Source organism: Stegastes partitus, unplaced genomic scaffold (genome assembly GCF_000690725.1).
Source record: "Stegastes partitus isolate 25-593 unplaced genomic scaffold, Stegastes_partitus-1.0.2 Scaffold224, whole genome shotgun sequence".
In the NCBI taxonomy this organism is placed as follows: Eukaryota; Metazoa; Chordata; class Actinopteri; family Pomacentridae; genus Stegastes; species Stegastes partitus.
In genome coordinates, this window is record NW_007577955.1 from 8116 (window position 1) to 31489 (window position 23374).

Sequence of the window (23374 nt, forward strand, 5' to 3'; positions counted from 1 at the left end):
AATTGATTCTTCTGGCAGATTTTCTGTGTAATTTTTTTGCTGCAGAAGGTCAAAATAATCTGGTGATGCTACAAACAGAAATCACAGGAAGACAGGTTTCTGAATACAGATTTTATTACTGTACAATAAATTACAATCCACATTTTCCATGTTCATTTGGTCTGTTGGTTAAAATCAGTCCCTTCTTCATGTAAACATCACACCTCCAACCTTCCCCAGATGCTCCTCCATTTGTCTCACACTTTGCACACAAAGAAACACTTCAGTGGGTGTAGAGGGAGGCGGTGAAGACGATGTCCCTGCGGATGGACAGGGACGCCTTCTCCATCTTGCTGCCCAGGACGGAGTCTCCCACGATGCGGGCGGCCTGACGCACCTCCTTCAGCACCTCGTCCAGGCGCTGGATGCAGCGGACCACCGTCCCCTCCTGGACGTCAGTCAGCTGGGCGATCTCTGCGAAGGGCTGGGATAGAAGAGGAGTTAAGTGTCTTGATGTTGAAGTGTTTTAAGAAAAAACACCAGTAAACAGTTGATTCTATAACAAAGTGATGATTGCTTCTGTAAGACACTCTGTAAATGAAGTGAAGTGCAGTAAAAACTAGGGATAGACCGATCATCATGGCCGATATTTGGCATTTATTGGTATCTTTATATCTATTAACCAATTATTGATAAATTGAAGCTTTGATGCAGCCCCGTCTCTCTGTCTGTGGTCTCACAAATGTCCCTCAAGACTCCACAAACTGAACAAGAAACACAAGCCGTGACCACAAACCAGGACATCATCAGAAGGTAGCTTTAAGATCTGGACTTTTGTGGGCGTTAAAAGTGACAGAACAGTGTAACATTAGGAAAATAGAGACACAGCTGCAGGGGACAAACTGATCAATCTCAGTCGATCACACATAAACTCTTTTGTGATGAGACTGTTCATTGGAAATGCTTTGTTTTTGGTTGATCTTCAAATAAGACGTAGAATGACATGATTATGATTTTTGATGAAATATCACAACTTTAAGCATCGATTTGACTATTTTTTCTGATAAAAATGCACATTACAGACGAGTAGTTTAAAGACCATCAGAAAGTTGGAAATCAGGGGATTCTCTCAGGTTTTACTGTTTCTGTTTTCTAAAAAAATGTGTAATTTTAGTGATTTCTTCAAAGCAAAATGCCTTTTAATCCCTTCGATGGGTTTCAGGGTTGAGATGGCTGTGTGATTTCTCCTATACACATAATAATAATAATCATCATCATCATAATAATAATAAATTAATCAGCCCCATGTACAGCTGGTATTACACCATGTAATCTATAATTTGATACATTATCTTGATACTGACATCTGATCTTTTCATTAATAAGTTTCTCTTCATCAGGTTTCAACCCTCATTGTTTGGATTTAAAGATGCACACCAGTCACAGCTGGTGGATTAGCATTAGTTTGCGATACCCTTTTCTGTCTTTTAGTGGAGAAAGAGCAGGTGACCCTGATTACTTGTTAGCTGGATTAAGGTGGATCTTTTTCTTAAGAAACTCCACAGATTGCATTTACACTTTCCTGAGTCAAACCGCCTCATGATGACGTGCAGGCGCCCGTCTGATCCTACATCCATGTGTTTAGCATACATTTACACCCGCATTAAAGGGGTAGTTTAGTGTCTTTGAAGTGGGGTTTTGTGAGGTGATGTGAAGTGTTTAGCTACTTCAAACTGCTTGAATTGGAACAGCTGTGCAGTGAAGAACAGTGTGCAGAATGGCGGCACTTATGTGTAGGAATACAGAAGTTGTAAGGTTCAGAACCTGCAGTGACGCCAAGGTAAAGCAGTGAGAATACTCTAAATGTAGCGTACATTTACACACAGTACATTTTTTTTGGGTGGACCTCTTTTTAAGTGGCTAAAATGTTTTTCTGCTGACCTGGTCCAGAGCAGAACACCACTCTGGGAACATGTCAACTGTGGGTCTTCAAAGGACTTAAACTGTCCGTTTAGCAGCATACAATTGTGCACTTCCACTAAACCCACCAGAGTCTTACAAAGCTTGCTCAAATCAATCTGTCAAAGGCTGATATGGACTCTGCAAAGCTGCTTTGAGAGCAACAGAGGGCACACTGGTGCATCTCAAAAAATTAGACCATCACAAAAAAGTTTTATGTTTTCCATCAGTTATTTTAAGAAGTGAAAACACTCATTACATTTAAAGTGAAATATTTCAGGCCTTTTTTTTTTTTCTTTTTTTTTTAACCATAATCTTTACTCAAAACAGCATCGACCAGGAGATGTTAAAGCGCTTTATGCTTCCATCTGCTGATAAGCTTTATGGAGATGCAGATTTCTTTTTGCAGCAGGACTGAGCAGCTGCCCACATAGGCAAAACTACCATCCAATGGTTTACAGAAAAATGATATTACTGTGCTTGATTGGCCAGTCGACTCACTGGACCTTCTATTCTGATAACTTGAGATACTGAATTTCAGATTTTCATGAACTATAAGCCATAATCCAAATTAAGACAGAAATATGTGGAATACTTCACTCTATATGTAATAAATATAGAATAAATGTGAATGTACCTTTTGGAAAAAAAATACATAGGAAAAAAAAGACATTTTTTTACAATCAGAGATGCACAAGTATAACTGTTTTCACTAGTCTGCATGACTACGATCATTTTAATAAGTACAATTGTTTGGCTGCCCCGTTACTATGCATTTGATCTTATCCAGATGAAGACAGCATCCTAACACCAGATGCATCACATGTTAAACCTCACCATGCCTCTGGCCCAGCAGTACACCACCTCCGTCAGACCAAACTTGAACTGGCCCACAAACTCCTCAGCGGTCTGAGGTATTTCACACTCCCGCTGCAGCTCCCCGATTCGCTTGGCGACTGACAATACCTTATCAATGCCCTGGAATAAAAAGCAACACCAAGAAAGAAATAACAGGATAAAGTGGGTAAGAAACTGCCAGACACACATTTACGTTTTACAAGCTGCTCTTCACTTTGCATTAACAGGGTGACCTTGTCATTTATGTCCAGGAAATCAGTTTTGCAAACTGCGCCATGGTGTTTTACTCCTTTTTGACAGGAGGACTTAGAAACTGCTACTTAAGTCATTATTAATTCAAGCCCTCATAAAGCACTTTCATGTCGGGGCAGCTCTGTACACTGACGCAGCAAAGGCGAATGAGTGATTTACTCAGTGACTGGGATGACTCAAGTGAAGTGTTCTTGTTGTCCTTTCTGCAGGATGTTATGCATCAAGTCTGTACAACATGAGTGACTTTGTTTGTGACTGAGTTTCCACAGAGTCCTCACTGTGGGTTCATTATTCACTGCAATATAAGTTCCTGCACCTCTATGAAAACAACACAACCATGACTAGAAGTAGAGAGAACCCAAAAATGGCAGTATGATACAGTTATAATAAAAAAAAAAAATAAAAAGATAAAAAAGTTGAATTTCATTGATTTTTTTTAAAAATTAAAAATGGAATCAACACGTCTCTTCCTCACACTTGTCATGAAACACCTAAACAAATTTTTAAAGATTCCATCTCCGTCAACTAGTTCAGAAACAATGAACTGACAATTGGCTTGCTGATCAATCATGTACATCAAATTTTAACACATTGATTATCAATTAAGACTTTATGAGGGGTAAATGATTTTTTTTAAAAAAGAAAAAAGAAAAAGAAAAAAATTACTCCAGGTTCTAAAATGTGAAGAGTTACAACATTGACTCTCAGCACTAAATATCTTTAGATTAAACTAGTTGATTATTGGCTGGTTGATCAGTCACTGAACAAACTGCTGACATCAAATTTAAACACTGATCATCACTGACGACATTTATTATAAAGCAAAAATGCTGTAAAAAAAACAAAAAAAAATCACAAATCCCAGGTTTTAGAACGTGAAGATTTTCACTTTTTTTTGATGGACATTGAAAGACTTTAGATCTTTTACTCATTTTTATGCTTTTTAAGTAGAATGCCAGAAAATGACCCATGATACAAATATCTACTTTTGGTATTTTGTGGTGCAGGTTTTTGAGAGTTGATCAGACAAAATCACCAATTTGAACGCATCAAATTAAATTTACCAAGTTACTAATTCTGAAAAAATGACAATGCTTCACAGTATGGATCTTATGCAATATTAATTTGTTTCCATACTTGTCTCCTATCTGCTTTGTGTAAACACTGCCTGCAGTTCAGCTGAAAAGTCTGAATTTTTGATATGTGGCTGTTGGTTGCAGCTGAGTCACTAATGGCTTCATAACTGCACCAAGAAGTGCAGAATTTGTATGTTTTTTTTGCTTTTTTTTGTTTGTTCCAGAATGTGGTTAAAACTAATGGCGTATCTAAATACAACATGCAGAAAAAAGTGATTTTTACAAATTATCCTGATTTTAGGCTCAGATTACGTTTTCCGACTAAACAATAAGTCACAGATGAGTCTGTCAAGGACTGTCACAAAAATCAGGTGATTCTTTCTGCTTAAAATTAAAAAAATAAAAAAAAAGATAAAATGTCTTTCAAACCTCACCTCCTGCAGCGTGTTAGTGATGTGCGGCTCCACTTGTGTGTTCTGAGTAAAGACCAAACAGGACAGCAGGGCGGCACTCTCCTCCGGTGCCAGTGGACTCAGGACGTTCTCGAACAGCAGCTCGGTAAGCAGCAGCTCGTGGCTGCTGATCTGACAAGCTACTCGGCCTTTGAGCTGCACGGCTCCACTGCTGTCGATGTACTGCAGAGACTGAAGGACCTGAAGGAGACAAAAACCTCTGTGTTTGATAAGGATCAGCAGAGCTAAACTTTCAACGGGCTGCTGGCAATTAGTCTGTGGAAATGACAGTTAATCAGTTGATCTGTGACTTTTGGATCCAGACTGAAATATCTCAACAACTATTTGTTTGAAAATTAATGGTTCTTAGAGGATGAATTACAATGTCCTGCTAGGAAGATGACATTTTTGTTTTTAGCGAAATAACTAAAATATCTTAACAATTATTTGATGTTTTTGCTCATGTTAAACTTTAACTATTTAAATTTAGTTCAAATATTGACATTCTCTTTATCTTAACCTGTACTTTGAGATAATACGCAGTTATTAAGCGGAGCTAATTAGTGACCAGGTACAAAGTGTAGATTTAAGCGCTAAATCTTGATGGCTGACACATTTTATTAGGCATCTAAGCAAATATTCAAAGATTTATTCTCCAGCAACCAGTACTGAAACAACTGATAATTGATAATATAGTTGACAATTGGCTAGTTCATCAATCACAGCTTGAACACTAATTATCAATCAGGACATGAATGAGGCAAAAATGCTGAAAAAAAAAAAAAAGCTGAGACAAATGTCAGGTTTTTGATAATTGATGAGCCAAAATAACCAATTTAAGTTGTAATGTGGACTTTTAAGCATTTTATGGCTCACAAATTAAAAATTAACTACCAGGCGAATCAGTAATGAAGGAAAATAATTTATATTTTTAGCTGTAACAAAACTAAACCAAATGTACTGTATACTACAGGCCTAAATGTAAATGTAGATGGTAAATAAATATAAAAATATTGATGATGAATGACACACAAACATACGGACCTACAGTCAGATTTTCAATGTACATAATAAAGCAATCACTCTGCAGACTGATGGGACAAGGGCTCCAACTACTGATTATTTCAATTACTGATTAATCAATCAAAAGTCTTCTAAATGTTAGAAAATAGTGAAAAATGATGGTTGCATTTTTCTGAACTCCATCGTGACATCTTCAAATGTCTTGTTTTGTGTGACTAAACATTCAAAAATCAAAGATATTCAGTTTACACTCATAGAAAACAAAAGAAAGAATCTTCAAATTTGCTGGAAGCTTGAACATTTTAATTGTTGAGTCCCTGGCAGAAAAACACCGGCTCCAAACCTTGATCCTTTGGTGGTATTCAGGCAGCAGAGTCAGCGACTGATCCGACACCAGGAACAGCAGCCGGTCCAGCTCCTCCTGAACACTCATCCTCTCCTGAACCCGGGCAAACTAAAACACACAGACAGACACGTTGCTTAACACGACTACACAACTGCAGCACTTGACCTGATTTCAGTGCAACAAAAAAAAAAGAAACGCTGCATTGTATTGGACAAACGCTGCCTGTTGTTAGTGGATTCTCACTGCCGGCACACAGCAGCATCTCGGTTGATGCATAAAACCTGCTGCGGCTAATTACAGCAAATGAACAGCTTGCATTGTAGTGTATACTGCATTAACCACTGATTTTTGATTGCCACGGTGTTGAATAAAGACAAAAGAAGGTGTGAATGTACAACAAGAGCAGATACAGTGAGTAAGAGCTTGTTATCTTGCAAGTGATGAGGAGTGCGTGTGAGCCGGCTCAAATGGCAAACTGTGACCGTGAGATGGCGATGAGCTGCAGCTATGAGCCTATATGTGTAATTATAGAAACAGTCAGCTCACATTGTCCCATCTTAACTCCTCAGTGAGGCTGCCAGGGAAGACAGGGAGAGACAACTGAGGGGCAGGAGTCTCAGGCTGGAGTTCTGATGTTATTATTGAAAAAGTGCAGGAGAAATGATGGAAGGAAGAAAGAAAACTGGTGCTGCGATGAACAGAAAGAAACGAGAGACGGCATCAAAGCGGGGGACAATTGCAAAGTAAGTGTCTTATGTAAGGGTGTGATGTTAATTAGCTGCATAAATATGCAATTGCTGCACAAAAGGAATCTGATGTCTTTAATAACAAACGCTGAAATTAAAACACTCGTCTCTTTGTTTGTCTTTGTAGAGTGTCTCAAAAATACACATAAGTTAGAAAGAGTGCTTTCTTCTGGGATGAAATCAGTGATTGAACATGTCAACACCAGCAGCTGAGAGATTACTTTGACTTACATGCATTTTCTGGAGATTTACTCCAACCTGAACCATACTTACTATGTACCTGACCCCAACCTGTACCCTAACATTAACCCTCTGAACCCCACATGCGGCCAGCAGGTTTCAAAATCTTTCTAAAAATCCTCAAAACCAAACCATTTATCAGCTAGGAAGTTTAAAAACAGAAAGAAGCGTCAGATTTGAAACTTTCTGATGAACCTTCGGAAATTTTTCTTATCAAATCAAAGCCTAAAATTGTGATATTTCATCAAAATCACTTTATTCTATTTGTCTCATTTAAAAAAATAAAAAATAAATAAAGTTTATCTTTGCCATACCTTAAAAAAGACTAAAATACCAAGCTTGAAGCCTACATTGACTTGGCTGTGAGTGAAAGTGACAGAAATTCAAGGAGTTTTCGACTGAACTGCAGGCAGTGTTGACACAGACCAGAGAGGAAGAAAGTATGGAATCAGATTAAAAACATATGTAGTAAAGTGTAGAGCCACTTGTGGTGCCCAACACCGGCAAAAAAAAAAAAACAAAAAGAAAAATACTGTTCATGTTGATTCCAGGATTTTTTTTTTTCCAATTTTGTCAAATGAAAAATCAAAATAAATGTTGCCATCGCTTTTTCCATTTGTTATGAGTCATGGCATTCTAGCTGCGTCATTCTGTACAGAAGATATTTTTGAATTCTCTCTACTTCTAGCTATAGCTGTGCTGTTTCCACAGAAGTTCTGGTTCTTCTTATATTGCAGTAAAAAATTAGCCCACAGTGAGTAAAAATGCAACATGTGCAAAAAAAATGTCCAGAAAATGCTTTGGATTCAGAGGATTAAAACATGTATTTACCTTTCAATTTAATAATTTAAATGTGACTAAGTACACAGATTTAGTTACACAACTCGAGTAACACTCAGACCACAAACACACAATCACTCACCTGCTCTGCGAAGGTGGGCGAGTGGATGCAGCTGAACTCCCTGAGGCTGTCCTGCAGCACGCGGCACCTCATGGAGCCCTCCACCACATCGACACTCTTCAGCTGGAGGTCGTTCACGGGATCGAGGGTTGCCATGCCGCCAGGGTTGGCTTCGGCCAATCGCAGGAGCTCTTGTGTCGCCGTGGAGATGGCTTGGCCGGGAGGGTCATGCCTAAAAAAGCAGGATGGAGTGATAGAGACGGTTAAAAAGGAAACTCAACACAGAAAGGGAGAACGGCGCTTCAGTGCTGAGATACAGAAATACAACGATTTCAGATTTGTGATATATTTCATGTTTTTAAGGTAGTTTTATAGCATTATGTCTAGACTTATAGGTAATTTACAGAATGGCTATGTAAGCCAGTAACACCACACAAATAAATGTGTTATGTCTCTTGAAAAAAAATCTGAAAATGTACCAACTGTCTTAAAACAAGTTTTACAAGATAAGATACAATAAGGTAAGAAAAATAGGACTTTTCCCACTGTTAGGGAAATTTGCAGTGTTACAGCAGCAGAGATGATAATCAAACATGTAAGGAACATCAGTAGAATAAATAAAAATAAACAAAAAAATCACAAGTACTGGTTCTTCCATATATGGATATTCCGAACAACTCTACAAATATGTACAATATTGCACAAATTAAAGTTATTGCACAGATTCCTTCATAGGAAAAAAAAATTATAAAAAAGTACTAACATTGTATAGGTTTTATCTTATTTGCACCGATTTGTCCGGAAATAGAAAAATACAGATATTGCACAGATTCTAGTATATGTAGAAAAAAATAAATTTCACAGAGCGTAAAAATGTACAAAATATTCATAATGCATGGGTTTGAATGTGTTGATGTTGCACCAAATGATGCAATGATCTCCAAATGGAAAGGGTTGGTTGGAGTAAAAGTATGTTTGCTTTTGTAATTTGTTGTGTTTTTTTATGCTAAAATTACAGTTTTAATATTTTTTTCCTTCAGACCAAGGCTTATGTTTGTTGGTCTGTAAAGCACACTTTTCCAAAGTAAAGGCATAAACAAGGAATGCCGACATACTTGAATCGTGGCTGTTGCCTCTTGTTGTAGTTATCGATGATCCTGTCTGGAATCACTTTGAGGGTTTTCACTGTGATGGCTGTGACTTCCTGAAGCTTCAACTTCTGCACGGTGTGGCTGCAAGGGCCTGATGGAAAATGAAAGAAAAAAAAAAAAAACAGGGAAAATTATTCTCATTCTGCTGCCAAACTTTCTGCAGAGTCAACATCTGCACCAGAAGCCATCAACCTACCCTCAGGTATGAACAGAGCCGTGTTGTAGAGGTGAGGAAAAGTGGCGATGTCATTGCCTTGTCCGTCTTTTTCCTCATTGCCCTTCTCGCAGATAATAAGAGCTGTGAAGGTGCGGTTCAGAGAGTCGTTGGACACCTGCCACAGAGAGGATAGAGGTGGATGTTGGAGACAGATGTGGGAACAGGCAGCACAACAACAGCTCAATCATCTGAACTGACATGTGAGTTTCTTTCCACAATCCAAACTCATGCAGGCTGGACGACTCCATCACCTATCCAGGTTGTGAGAGTGATTATCTACTATAGTAGTTAACATGAGTTTATATGGGTTTGTTGTTCTCCTGACTAGTAACATGTTGAATTTGCATCTCAACTTCAATCAGCACTACTACAGTAGTGCATGTTTCTTGGGTTTTTTTTCTACCGATGCCACTCTATTTTTGTGCTGTCCCCTTCGTTGCTTTAACACTGCACTTTTCCCCACTGTGGGATCAATAAAGGCTCATCTTATCTTATGCAATTGGTATTCATTTGTTTCACATGTCATTTCACACACAAATAAATGTAAAAGAAAGTGAATCATATGTTCAGTACCGAGAGCGTTTTATCCATCATGCATCATCCCCATCAGGGAGATATCTGAGTGCTCCCAAATTTATTCACCCAACATCCAGGCAGAACCAAAAAGGAATATGTTCAGCCACGAGACATGCACATGCCCTTTTTGCAGACTAAGTTGTACATCTAACATTACATATCTCAGTTCGTATGAGCAAATCTTAACTTATTTTTTGCACTATATTGCTTCTTTTATACATTTTTCTGTACAGAAAAACTGTTCTTGTATATTCACATTTGTACCCTCACTATGTATGAGTAGATGCGAGTGATGAGTGTGTCTCATTAATATATTCTGTAAATAATTAATCATGGCACTACATGGAGTCACAGAGAAACTTCATTGCACTGACAACTTGTTACTGCTTCATATGACACAAAACTCTTTAAATCCCAAAAGCAAAGTGTGATCACATGAACAACCACCCACCTGCAGGATAACTCCTAAAGCGTTGAGATGCTGTTTGTTGTTAATCACGATGACTCGACCCACAGACAGAGCTTTCAGTCCATTCACAGACTCCAGAATGGCGCGCTGGAAATGAGACGGCAGAGAGGAAATGTAGATGATAGAAATGCAGCTGATTAAAGCTGTATGATCTTGTATGAGTGGGAACGTACCTGCAGGGCCTCTGTGGTAGTTCGCAGCTCGGTAATGGTGTGGTAGTACGGCAGCATGTCGGACAGCTGGCCATCTGTGTCCAGAGGAGGCAGAGACGACAACGTCTGCTTCAGCTGGCTGATTTTCTTCTCATGTGCCTAACAAAGGGAGGAAGGCAAAGATTAGGACAAGAAAAGGAGAGGAAAGACATCTGTCATGACCTAAAAAATAAAAGAGCACAGACAGAAAGAAGAGTAGAAAGAAATAAAATGCAGAAACAACAAAATGAGACTGTTGCTGCAAAAAAAAAAAAAAAAAGTTTTTACTAATTTTGTATCGTAGCCTTTTACTTACTGCCTGTATTGTTACTTCATGAGCCTTAACGGGTTTTATCCTGCCGGAGTTACCTGAGTGTCTCTGTGGCTTTCAGAAAAGCTCCTCCTCATCATGTCGGTCACTCGGAGAGCTTCGACTCGCAGCAGGTTGAGGATCATAGTGTAGGTGAGTCTGAACTGGGAGTGGAGGATGGTGGGTTTGCCCTGAGCCAGACGAGGAGGGTAAACTTAATACGGGGAAAGTCAGCACAGGTATAACAGTCATTTGTAGAAAGCTTTCCCTTTCTTTAAGCGTAAAAGACCCAAAGCAAATCGGTCCCGTAATGCATAGGACAGATCACGTAACTTCATGTGGTGCTGTGAATGACGATTGTGTGCCTTTTCAGTTATTCTGGTGATTAATCTGTCTGTGAAATAGCGCAATTGGAGCAGCCCAACAGCATCAAATCCTTCTGGAGAGTTGTCTGTTTCTAGCTTGCAGAAATCTTCTGGCAAACTTTTTTTTTTATTTTTATTTTTTTTACTGTCGACAAGGGTTAACCCTCTGAACTCTAAAACTTGCCAGCGGGTTTGAATAGTGTGCCATATTTTCAAAGAATCGCCTAAAATTTTTTATCAGCAAAAACTGTAAAAACAGGAAGAATCATCATATTTTTAACTTTCTGACAGTTCTTCAATTAATCATGTGCTTCTCTTCTGGTTCTGTTGGAAAAATTAATCAAATCGAAGCTTGACATTTCATCAAAAGCTCTTTATTCTATATATCTCATTAAAAAAAAAAAAAAAAGGGTTACCACACAAAAGAATTCTGCACTTCAAACCACAACAGAGAAGTAGTTAGTGACTCAGCAATAAACACATGGCAAAAAGTCTCAGACGTTTTGGCTGAACTGCAGGCTGTTTATACAGAGCTGAAGGGTGATAAGTATGACTGCTTTTTAAAAAAATAACTCTGTCATACTGCACAAAAGAGATTTTTTTAAATTCTCTTGCCTTCTAACCATGGTTGTGTTGTTTCCATAGAGGTGCAGGACTTTATACTGCAATAAAAAATGACCCCACAGTGAGTAAAAACTGTGAAGACAGAAACAGAAATTGCTCAGAGTCTAGAAGGTCAAAAGTGCACTGATGCACTGACTTCATATTATGTGATTTATGAAGCTCACAGGAATGACAAGTGAAGATGCATTTATTCTCAGAGTTTGTCTATAACAGGATTTACAACTGATTTTTAGTTAAGTACACAGTAAATCCCCCTGCCTGCACTCTATCTGACTCTGAAAAATCAATATGATCAGCCTCCAAAGTCCTGTAACACCGCAGAAAAGACTACAGCAAAGACATAAAAATAATTTTGTACCATCTGCAGAGGAGGAGGCTCTGGCTTCCCTGCATTTAGTCAAGAAGATAAAGCTCCTCTCAGAGCGTAAATGGATAAAAGGAAAATTATTTGTGTTGCAGAGCTTACTGAAATCAAAATGCTTCTAACCAAACTGGCACAGAGAGAGACTGACTTAAAGTAGCCCCCTCAGCTGTGTAATTAAATGTTAACTGAATAACTCGGTGTGCAACACCTTCTTTGAATCACAGCCAAAATAAGCAGGAGATCGAGCTCTGCTTCAGATATCTAGAAGTGGTTACCAGGAGACTAATAAAGGCAGAGTGAAATATGAGCCCATGTGGCAGGTGAAGCGCTGCAGTGGGTTCTGAGGCCTCACCAGCATCATGACGTGCAGATCTGCCATCTCGTGAACACCGGCCTTGCACAGGATGATGACCGTGCCGGTGGCATCCAGGCCTCTCCTGCCCGCTCTGCCCGCCATCTGAATATATTCCCCTGAAAGCAGGGTTCACCACATGAAAGAGATATCGAAACGCTGTTGTTTTTTCTCAACTCCAATTCATCCTCGGAGATGAAAGGGAATAGCAAATGTTGGTTCAGACGAAAGAGAGGAAAACGCAGACAGCGAGCGTCAAACCTGGCAGCAGATTTCTAAAGCCAGTCCCGTCGTGTTTCCTGATGCTGTCGAACACCACGGTCCTGGCGGGCATGTTCACTCCCATTGCAAACGTCTCGGTGGCAAACAGCACCTGAGAGATGAAGGCAAGATGTGGAAAATACAAGAAGACAAAGCATATATTATTCTTGTGACTGATACTGCAGCACATCTAAGTGTGCCTTTCTTTTTCTAATCTTCCTGCCTGACTCACCTTTACAAGACCTCGTGAGAAAAGCATCTCGATGACCTCCTTCAGGATCGGCAGGATCCCGCTATGATGGACGGCGATTCCTCTTTTCAACAAGTCTCTCATGACCAAGATCTAAATGAAGGAAATCAACAAGTCTGCAGCTGCATTACTGTATTCTGCTGTATGTATGCACAAACTACATCAATAGAAATTAATTCAAGTACATGCAGGCAATGTTAAGACTACGAAGTGAGTCAGAAAGGTTCCAGGACTGTTATCACAAAAGATATATTTCAAACCCAAACTACGATTTTCCCTCTTCAGCCAGCAAGCCTACAAAGAGATCCTGCGGTGTTTGCTTCGTTCAGTGCATGAGAAAAGGTGAGAGTTGACAAGTTGTGGCTGCTGCACCATGACAACACGCCTGCTCACAACGACCTGAGCATCCAACGGTTCCTGGCTGAGAAGAACGTCACCATGCTGGATCAACCTCCCTACTCACCCCACCTGGCTCTGTGGGATTTTTGCCTCTTCCCCAAGCTCAAGGGGGTCATCAAGGGGACCTGTTTTGAAGACATGGATGACATCAAGATGGCTGTGATGACGGGGCTGCGGAGGATCCCGGAAGAATCCTTCCAGGAGTGCATGGCGGTGTGGCAGAGAAGGCTGGGAAAGTGTGTTAGACTCCAGGGGGATTACTTCAAAGGGAAAAACCGTAGCTTGTAGTTTAGAATTGAAAAACATCTCTTGTGACACCAGTCTTGAAACTTTTCTCGAATACCTCGTATGTAAGGGTTAAATCTTTTGATACTTTCATTCAAGATGCTAGTTGTTGTTTTACCTAACAGCTCAAATTAGGATATTTGTGTTAATCTCACAAAAGACAAAAAGCTAAAATCTTTCCTTCTTGAGACAATAAAGCAAAGACATGTTAACTGCTGACTAATTTTTGTCATATCAGTTCAACTAGAAGACAGATGCTGCTCACAGTTTGTCTTCTCATTCAAGTCGCCTGCTGCAGTAAATATACCCCTACAACAGAGAAGCTTTCTTCTATCCTTCTGTTATGATGTATATTGTACCTTGGGGAGCTGTTGATGCCAGACAATGATTAAATATTCACATAAAAGAAGAAATTACAATTCAAGCAGTGCGCACCATCCCTTCAGAAAGCAGCCTATAATAGCTGAGGTCCCTGCTGACTGCCGTTTACCTGTGGCAGCTGCCGGTCTCCCCCTCGAAGCCGACTGAGGCTCTTCTGGAAGAATGAGTGGATCTCGGCCTTCTCTATGGAGGTCGTCATGTCCATGGAGTCCAGCGAGCGGGCGTTCTCGTCACAGCGCGTCCGAGAGAAGGTGAAGGCCACCACCGGGGTCTGCTGCCGCTGGGACAGGAAGTGCAGGAGGGTGAGCCACACTGCTCGGTCCTGGAGGGAAAGAAAGCAAAGAGAAGGGTCAGAAGAAGAAACACGAGGATGGCGTGAGGGGAATCAAACGGCAGTGAGATGGCAGAAGGGAATCACCTGACTGGAAGAGGTGTTTTGAGAGGTGTTTTTCGTGCCAAATGATTGGGCATGTTTGCTGGTGCGCTCCTTCTTGGCATCGACGGCTGCGTAGTACCTGAACAAGAAACAACTTCCTTTATGAGAAGTAGCCTAAAGTAACTATTAAGCCCATTTCAGACATGTAATAAGGAAAATTGCTGGCTTCATCAATCTGTGAAGAGTCACGGTATTCTAGTCAGTCAGAAAGAAGTCACTTTTCTGTTAATGTCAGAAATACACGCCACGGTACGCACATGATATTTATCATTCATGCAATATTAGACAAAACTTCAACTGATGTATAATGCATAATAATGCAAAAACCAACTAAATCTAAACTAGAAGCAGCTAATCAAAGTGTCCAAATAACCAACAGTCCAGTTTATTTATGATTTCTTAAACAGTAAAAAGAAAAACTCAGGACTCAAACTGAGGACAGCGAAGAAGTAACACAATATTTTACTGCTCACCTAAGTGAGGTGAAGGAAAGTTCACTGTGTGGCCTGTTGCTCGATCCTGATCAATCCTGTCTACATGTTAGGGTTCATTTATAACTATAACTAATTAATTAAGTTACTGCTGTTGTTCCATGCTTATAACTTTCTCTCTTTGGAGCTGCTTATATTGATCCTGCTACTGTCTGATGCTGCAGGTATTTAATAAATAAATGAATGAATGAATGAATGAATGAATGAATGAAATAGTCCTAAACCACTGAAAGCAATGGCCTAAATTACCATTCAGTGAGTGACAGCTCACCTGGCTGATGTGCAGACCTACACAGTTTGACTTTCTGTTAGATCTTGACCTGAACTGATTCTCTTGCTATGCTCCCTCAAGGATAATTTATAACTCTAAAAATGTAATGAAGGTATCAGCACTGTAGTGGTTCCAGTCGCGCAAATGCACGCAACTCTCTGTTTGGAGAAGTTCATATTGATCCCGCTGCTGGTATTTCAGAAACTCAGTTGAAATAGTCCTAAACAATTAAGAGCAACACCAACAACTTCAGCTCTTGTTGACATCTTACGAGTCAAGAAAACACACAAACTTGGATTCCATTAATTATTGGTGAACATCATTAATCTTTAAGCTGTTAGTCTATTTTCATTGCAGTGAATTTTTTATTTTTATGGAATTTCATTTTGTAGCCTAATAGATTTGAAATTGTAGAACAAAGTGAGGGACAAAGGTGTGTTGTGATTTTGGCATACAAACTGTGTATTTCGCCTCTCTGTGATGTTTTAGGACAAATATTGGTGCTGAAATGTGGAAAAATCCTTCCCAAAATCAGTTCACACAACAACTCAAAGTACCGCTGCCTCTGTGTAATAGTTTAGGTCAGACTTTTGCAGTGTTGAAAGGGAAAAGAAAATGTTACTAAGTCTGACCAAGTACGATCGCCGGCGCAACTTTTACAGAAAAGTGACCTTGATGTGCATCCAGATACGAAGCCGACACGTTCAGTTGCCGTCAGATTACTAGAATATCTGAAACAGGTATTACTTAGTAAAAAACAAAGAAAAGTTGTACCCTTTAGTGAGGAAGTTTCCTGCAGCGTCCACCAGCAGGAACATCTCCTTTTGAGTCTTGGTGCTGTTTCCAGTGTACAGATGATGCTCCAAAGGCACAGGTCTCTTCATTGTGCTGATCACGTAAATATGCCTCTTCTTAATACGACTGGGAATTGACAGAAAATGAGAAAGTGAAAAAACAAAAGAGTTTCAAAGATTACAAAAACACAACTGATGCTAGGAGCCTGTGACTCAGTCTTTAGCAGCTTTGTGAGTCTGAGAACTAAAAATAGACGACAGCCTCTATTACTGCTCAACAATATATTCAGGTTTTGGCTGACAGCAGTGTGATGCACCTACCCGATCCACTCGCTAAACTCCAGAGCGTTTGGCACCGTGGCGCTAAGGAGGATGATACTGACGTGATCGGGAAGCATAATGAGAACCTCCTCCCACACGACCCCTCTCTGAGGAAAACCAGTGGAAGAGGAAACAAACAATTATTCTCGATTTCATCAGTGCATCAGATAACTGAAGGGGAAAATCTGCGGGACGTTGCCCGACCTCAGCGTCGTTGATGTAGTGAACCTCGTCGAAGATCACCCACTCCAAGTCTCTGATGACCTCTGAGCCGTTGTAAAGCATCGACCTAAGAGATGAGAGCAAGAAAAGGGAATCTAGAACCTTTATTTAATGAAAATATCACTCTAATATTTACAAAAAAGGCAGTCCGAGTACCTGAGGATCTCTGTGGTCATGATGAGACAAGAAGATTCAGGACTGAGCTGGACGTCGCCTGTCAGGAGTCCAACGTCCCCGAATGTGTTTTTAAAGTCTCTGAACTTCTGATTGGACAAAGCCTTGATAGGAGAAGTGTAGATGGTTCTGTGAAACACCAGAAAGAAAATCAAAATGTGAAAGATATGCAGTTTTGATACTGATCAGACATTCGGGAGTCTGATTTCAGATATGTTCGTCTGGGAATCAACAACATGTAAAGAAAGCCACTCATTAGTCTGCACATCTTATGTCTAATTATACATGAACTATATACTACATATTATTCTGTGAGTTAAGCAAATTCTCTAAGCTCTTTATCTCAAAAGTCCGCTTTAAGCACTTGGTTATATATTTTGTGTGTTTATGATACTGCAACACACTCTTCATCTTTATGTAACCTTAATTTAAATTGTAATATGTCAGTATGTCTATAACCTCTTATTTTGTGTGGCTTCTTGTCTTGACCAGGACGCCATTTTGAAAGAGATTCTTAATAACAGCAAGCTTTTTCCTTGTTAAACATGACTTTTCTTTTTACAAGGGCAAAAATGAGTGAAGGAAGGATGTTTCAGAACACAAATGTCTCTTTCATAGAGGAAAAAGTTAAAAATAAATAAATAAATAAACTTGGGCCATACATTTTTTTTAAAGAAATATTTTTGACATCAGAATGACAGCAATAACAATTACTATTGTCATCACTGCAGCTAACTGAATGATCAAAACCAAAGAAATACCTCTTTTTGCCTTCTTTAAAGTTTTTCAGGAAGCAAATTCAATCCCTATAGCTCCTTCTTTAGAATTTTAAAGTCTTTGACTTTAGTACCACCCAGTGGTTGTGTCAAAACTTAGAACATAAAGATGTCCACCATACTAAAGAGATGAATAAAGACTCAGCACAAAATCCCTTCTTATCTATTATCAAATTATGCTTATCTTCTGCTTTAGTCCTGCTGGTGTTATGTAAACATTATGTTGCCATAGTAACTCCTACAGCCACAGGTTGATAGCAGTTGAACTGACACTGTTACATCCACGATTATATTTGGTCATATATGTAAAAAGCAGCTTTCATCTCCAGATGCTCATGTTGTTGCATTATCTGTATTGTTCATATATAGCTCACTGTATTTATTATTGTATTTGAGTGTCTGAGTGTGTATACTGTACAGAGCCCTCAAAATAGGGCACCATGGCACTGGCACTACTTCGTTACAACAATCCTGCGATTTACTAAATTCATTCATTTTTACAACGTATTTGGTCTCACTCTTGTTTATGGTATCTCATGTATTAACACTACATTTCTTGCGTTTTTCCTGTATCGTCTGTTTCTAACGTCCTTCCTTTCTAACTTCAAAGCTGAGCTAACAGCTGTCTTCCATCTTTCTCGGAAGAGCCTTTAACCCACTGTACAGCTGTGCATTTACACACACAGGGAGGCCAGAAGAAATTAATTTACACCAGCAAATACACACCTTGTCATATGTTTCTGCGAGAGAGCGATGGCATACTCGGCCACCACTGTTTTGCCTGCTGATGTGTGTGCGGCTACAAACACAGAGTCATGAGCCTCCAGCCTCAGCACAGCCTGTTTCTGGAAAACATCCAGCTCAAACGGCCACTGACGAGGGGAGGGCAGAGAAACACATTATTTAGCACTGGATGCTTGGCCACAGTGCTTTCATGTAGTGATTCATCACAGAGACAGTAAATAAGTGAGGAGGTGGGGGGGAAGTGTAACGTTTTGAGACATACAGGGCATAAACAGAGGCACAAATAGACATATTTTTAGCTAACTGGATGATAACTTGAGTCCCCACCTTGAACGCTGGGTTGGGGATACGCTTATAGAAATCCTCACAGGGTGAAGTTATGTTCACAGGAATGGCCCACTTCTTGTTTTCCTCTGGGTTCTCTTTTGGCTTCGATTTCTCGTCTTTTCCTTTCTCTGCAGGAGACGAGGATGATACAGCATCCTGAAGACAGAGGAGGAGAACAGGACTTCAGCGCAGTTAATGTTTAGCCAGAGGCAACAGCAGAGTGAAATATAGGTCATAAAAAGACAGAGCTGCGCTACATTGGGATTAGTTTCAGTGTACAAGATAAGTTCACATGTTGTCTGAACTGAAACAATGGATTGATATTTAGCTGCAAACAGTCACATGAGGTACAAGTGGCTCAGTTCTCTACGTTAGACTTCTGTCTGTGATTTGTATCAAACAAATCAACACAATATGCATTTATGTGAGATGTTCTAAAAAAAAAAAAACAGGAACTTTCTAACAAACACTAATAAGCTCAGGCATTGACTGGACAACAAATAAAAACCCTGAACGCTGCAAATAGGCTGGGAAAGACTGTCACACTTTGCCAAAAGACAGGAGTTAGAGTCACAGAGAGGCCACCCTGGCAGACTGTCTTCATGCTGAGTTTAGACTCCTGCTGAATCGCTTTCACTAGGAGGGCCAAACCAAACAGATATCTGAGATCATTTGTTCTCTCAGCTGCTGGGTTCTTTAAACACGCTGGAGGTCTCACTGCTATTACACACACACGTCAGCAAAGGATCGATTGACCTTTAGTCCTAATACAATGACATCTACTGTATGTTTATTATATGTGTATATATCTTTTATTTATTTCATGATGTGTATTGACGACTGTTGGCACACTGGACTGCAGCTAAGGGACAAAAACGGCAATCCAATCCAAAAACCGCTTTAATTCTCATAATTAATCAACACAAATACTTGGCATTATTTCAGTTTTTTTCCCTGCTTTTTTAAAGACACTATTAATAACTCAGTCTCTTCTTTGTTGTACTTATGACTTGATATTACTGTTGCCATCCACGTCCTGTGAACATCAAGGGGCCCCGTCACACCAACAGATTATTTTTCTGCTCAAATATATATTTGAGACTTTTGGTAATTAACTTTGGTAAGCAACTGCTTGTTTATGGCATTTTTTAAAACGAGATATTAGTCAAGAAAGTGATTTTGATAAATGATCACAAAATATCACAGTCTTTGAACTACATCATGGACGAGTAGTTCAAGGACCGTTAGTAAGTTGAAAGTCCAATGATTCTTTCTGTTTTGACAGTTTCTGGCTGTAAACAACTTTCAACATGTCTTTCAAGTGTTAAATTAAAATACGTTTTTCTATGTGTTAAAAGTGCCATTTGGTCTTATTTTATATGTACATGGAATATGATCCAGATTTATTTGTATACATTCATCCATCCATTATCGATACACCGCTTAATCCTCACTGGGGTCGTGGGGGGGCTGGAGCCTATCCCAGCTGACTTAGGGCGAAGGCAGGGGACACCCTGGACAGGTAACCAGTCTATCGCAGGGCCACACTTAGAGACAGACAACCAAGCACACTCACATTCACACCTACGGACAATTTAGAATCACCAGTTAACCTCAACATGTTTTTGGACTGTGTGGGAGGAAGCCGGAGAACCCGGAGAGAACCCACGCTGCACGGGGAGAACATGCAAACTCCACACAGAAAGATTCCGGTGCCCCCACCGAGACGCGAACCAGCAAACTTCTTGCTGCGAGGCAACAGCGCTACCAACTGCGCCACCCTGCAGCCCTATTTGTATACATGAGTGCTTTAAATATAGAGTGAGGGCCTTAAAACTATATTATCCAACTTGTCAATTTACTACATTTCTACAGTGATGCCATGTTAATGTGGACTTTTTACTGCTGATCATTAATGTGTTAACTCTAAGCTAAGGAAATGTACTTTATCAGATACCAAAAAATATTTGAAATACCTTGATGCCCAGGTCTTCCAGACTGTTTGTTCTGGGTAGTTTGGGTGCCTCTTTCTTTTCTTTGCTTTCCTCCTTCTCCTCCTCCTCAGGCTGCAAATCAGTCTTGTCCATCGAAGACAGGAGCGACATAAGATTGACCTCTGCCTTTGCTACTTTGGCATCTTCAAGACACAAATTGAAAAAGAGAAAACCATTAAATTATTACCATTTGCACCATGTTACCACTACCTTTTTTGCATAATGGACAACATGATATCTAACCTTTGTCAGTGAAGTCCATCCCAGCTTTAAGTCCAGGAGGGACTCTCAGTAAATCTATGTAAGGAACATGACAAATTCAACCAAACAGACACAAAAAAAACCCAAAACAAAACAAAACAATGAATCTTTGACATTAATCTACAGAGATGCAAATCAAAATGTAAAAAAAACAACAACAAAGAATCACCATTTTCAAAGTCTATTTCCTCCTCCAGTTCAGATTTCTTTTTGATTTGGTCCAGAGTGAGTTCCTCCATTCCTCCTGTGAAAATCACCATCACAACAAATATACTGAAAAATAATTGTAAAAATTCTTCACTGGAAAACATCTAAACTAAAGGAAGAATGCATAAATTACAAAACAAATGTTTTGGTCAATGAATAATCTCACCAGGACGGAAGGGGTAGTTGGTGTTGCTCCCTCGAATGCTCTCTGAAGGAGGTCCAGGCTGCCGTTGTAACGACAGCGAGTTCTTTGCTGACAGGCCAGTGTTCTCCAGTAACACCTAAAAGTGAAGGAAATGAGAAACAGACCCAACACATTTGCTTAAACTGGTAATGCATTGAACCATAATGATTGCCTTCTGCTTCCTCAGCAGCTGTGTAGAACAAGGCATCTGTATAGTTTCTGACCTCAAAAATGTTTAGTTTGATTACAGTCAGAATTAATCAGGAAAATAGATGCAACAGAATCAGCAGCTGCAGTGAAATTATTTGGAAAAAAGCCAAAACATTACCTCTGTGAAGTCCAGTAGCATCCCTGTGGTTGGATCTCTGACGACAGAAAGCCCAGAGTGAAGCGGAGACGGAGCGCAATTCAGCAGAGAGTCGACGCTAACGTTTCTCTGACTCACCCTGGTAAAGATGGCAACACAAAAATTACATCTTCGCCAAATATATGTCGTTAACATTTCAAACCACAATAATTATAATATCTCATCATTGTCTCTTTTTAATAAGTATTAATCTGTATGCTGTCATTTTTCCCCCCTAGACAACATTTAGGGTTCCCAAACAGGCATGAAACAGACAAATACTTCCATTGTTAATAAATCTGGTGATTTTTTTATTCAAGTAAATAATTTAGCTGTTTGGAATATAAAATGTCAGAAAATGGTAGAAAAAAAGTGCAGATCAGTGTTTCCCAAAGTCCAAGATAACAGAGGTGGAAAGAAATCAGAAAATACTCATCTTTAGGAAGCTGAAATTGGAGAATTTAGATTTTTTTTAAAAAGAAAAATACTCAAACAGATTAATCGATTATCAAAATAGCTGACAATTAATTTAAAAGTTGACAAGTAATTGACTAACTGTTGCAGCCCTATGAGTCATAGAACTCTATTTACAGCTTTTTCACCAGCAACATCAAGGTAATCAACAGTCATATGTACTTGAGAAACTTCTGGAAGGCAAAGTCTGTGTCGTGTATAGGAAGCCATGCAGGGTCCCGTAAAAACTGTTTCTCTACTTCTGTCTCCAGGTTCAGGCTGGTGGGAGGAAGCCCATGAGGGAGCTGAGCAGGAAGAGATCAGATCAGATATGTAGTAAATGAAAGCAGTGACTCATGCAGAATTTTTCATTTTTTATGATATACAGCATCATACTCATATTATAGTGCACATCTGAAATTTTTGAGTTATCTTTCCTTTTAGGTGAGGGTGTGGGACTTTATTTTGCAGGAAAAAAAAATCAGAAACCACACAGAATTTGCTTGGGATTCAGAGGGTTAACAAACATCCCTTTATTACTAAAATCTTTTACAATCAACTAGTCACCATTGGTGTGTGAATGCCTGTGTGAATGGGCGACTGAGAAAACACTGTAAAGCGCTTTGAGTGCCAAAAGCGCTATATAAGTGCAGTCCATTTACCAACTAACACTTCAAACCTTTATGAGACTGCTCTTAACAACAAATAAGTAAATGTGTACAGTCATCCTGCTCCTGCTTACTCACCGTGCTCTGTGGGGGTAAAGGCTGGCCAGGCATTGGGTGTGTGATGAGCTCAAACCTGCCTGAACATCCCATTTCCAACAGGGACAGCGGCAGATCCATGGGGCCCGCAGGGGGCACATCTGCAGAAACAAGAACAACAACACACTGTATAAATGGACTAAATCATAAGGCTGGTCCGCATCCACGCAATGTGCAACCAGGGAGGAGCGTCCGACTATCCTGTATGCATCCAAGAAAGACTGACCATACATGTTTATAGTTAATGGCTGATTATCTAATTATTAAATCTGTAAGCCATGAGACTGCTGAATGCAGCACTGATTGACAGAAAGCTGTCTGCTCTGTTAGCCAGATCATCACCAGCTACACGAACAAGGCGCGTTAGCATAATGAAACGCACTACAGGTACATGTACACATTAAAGGAGCCGACGTGACATTAAACAAACCACAACTTACCAATTCTTTCCATGGCCCCACTCATAAATGAGGCCAAAAGTTGCCACCAAGTAGATGTTGCTGTCGCCTTGGAAGTTGCGAAACTCGAAAAGCGGAAGTCGCTGGCAATCTGAGCTAGCGCCGACAGAGGAACTGAAAAATA

At 39.8% G+C, this 23374-nt stretch overlaps 1 protein-coding gene across 1 annotated transcript; it reads right to left on the reverse strand.

Moving 5' to 3' along the window:
• Positions 1-96: 96 nt before the first annotated feature.
• Positions 97-23307, reverse strand: LOC103356822 (helicase SKI2W). Its single transcript, XM_008281120.1, has 29 exons — positions 23233-23307; positions 22775-22893; positions 22212-22333; positions 21558-21675; positions 21212-21326; positions 21008-21082; positions 20821-20874; positions 20560-20720; positions 18584-18739; positions 18239-18384; positions 16719-16865; positions 16545-16629; positions 16341-16447; positions 16000-16146; positions 14446-14542; positions 14137-14349; positions 12945-13055; positions 12713-12824; positions 12452-12570; positions 10806-10937; positions 10419-10556; positions 10228-10332; positions 9180-9315; positions 8948-9074; positions 7854-8064; positions 5943-6053; positions 4559-4777; positions 2776-2916; positions 97-463 (listed from the first exon to the last, which is right to left on the reverse strand). The coding sequence occupies exons 1-29, from the start codon at positions 23255-23257 to the stop codon at positions 263-265; spliced, it is 3750 nt and encodes a 1249-aa protein (XP_008279342.1). The 5' UTR covers positions 23258-23307; the 3' UTR covers positions 97-262.
• Positions 23308-23374: the final 67 nt, after the last annotated feature.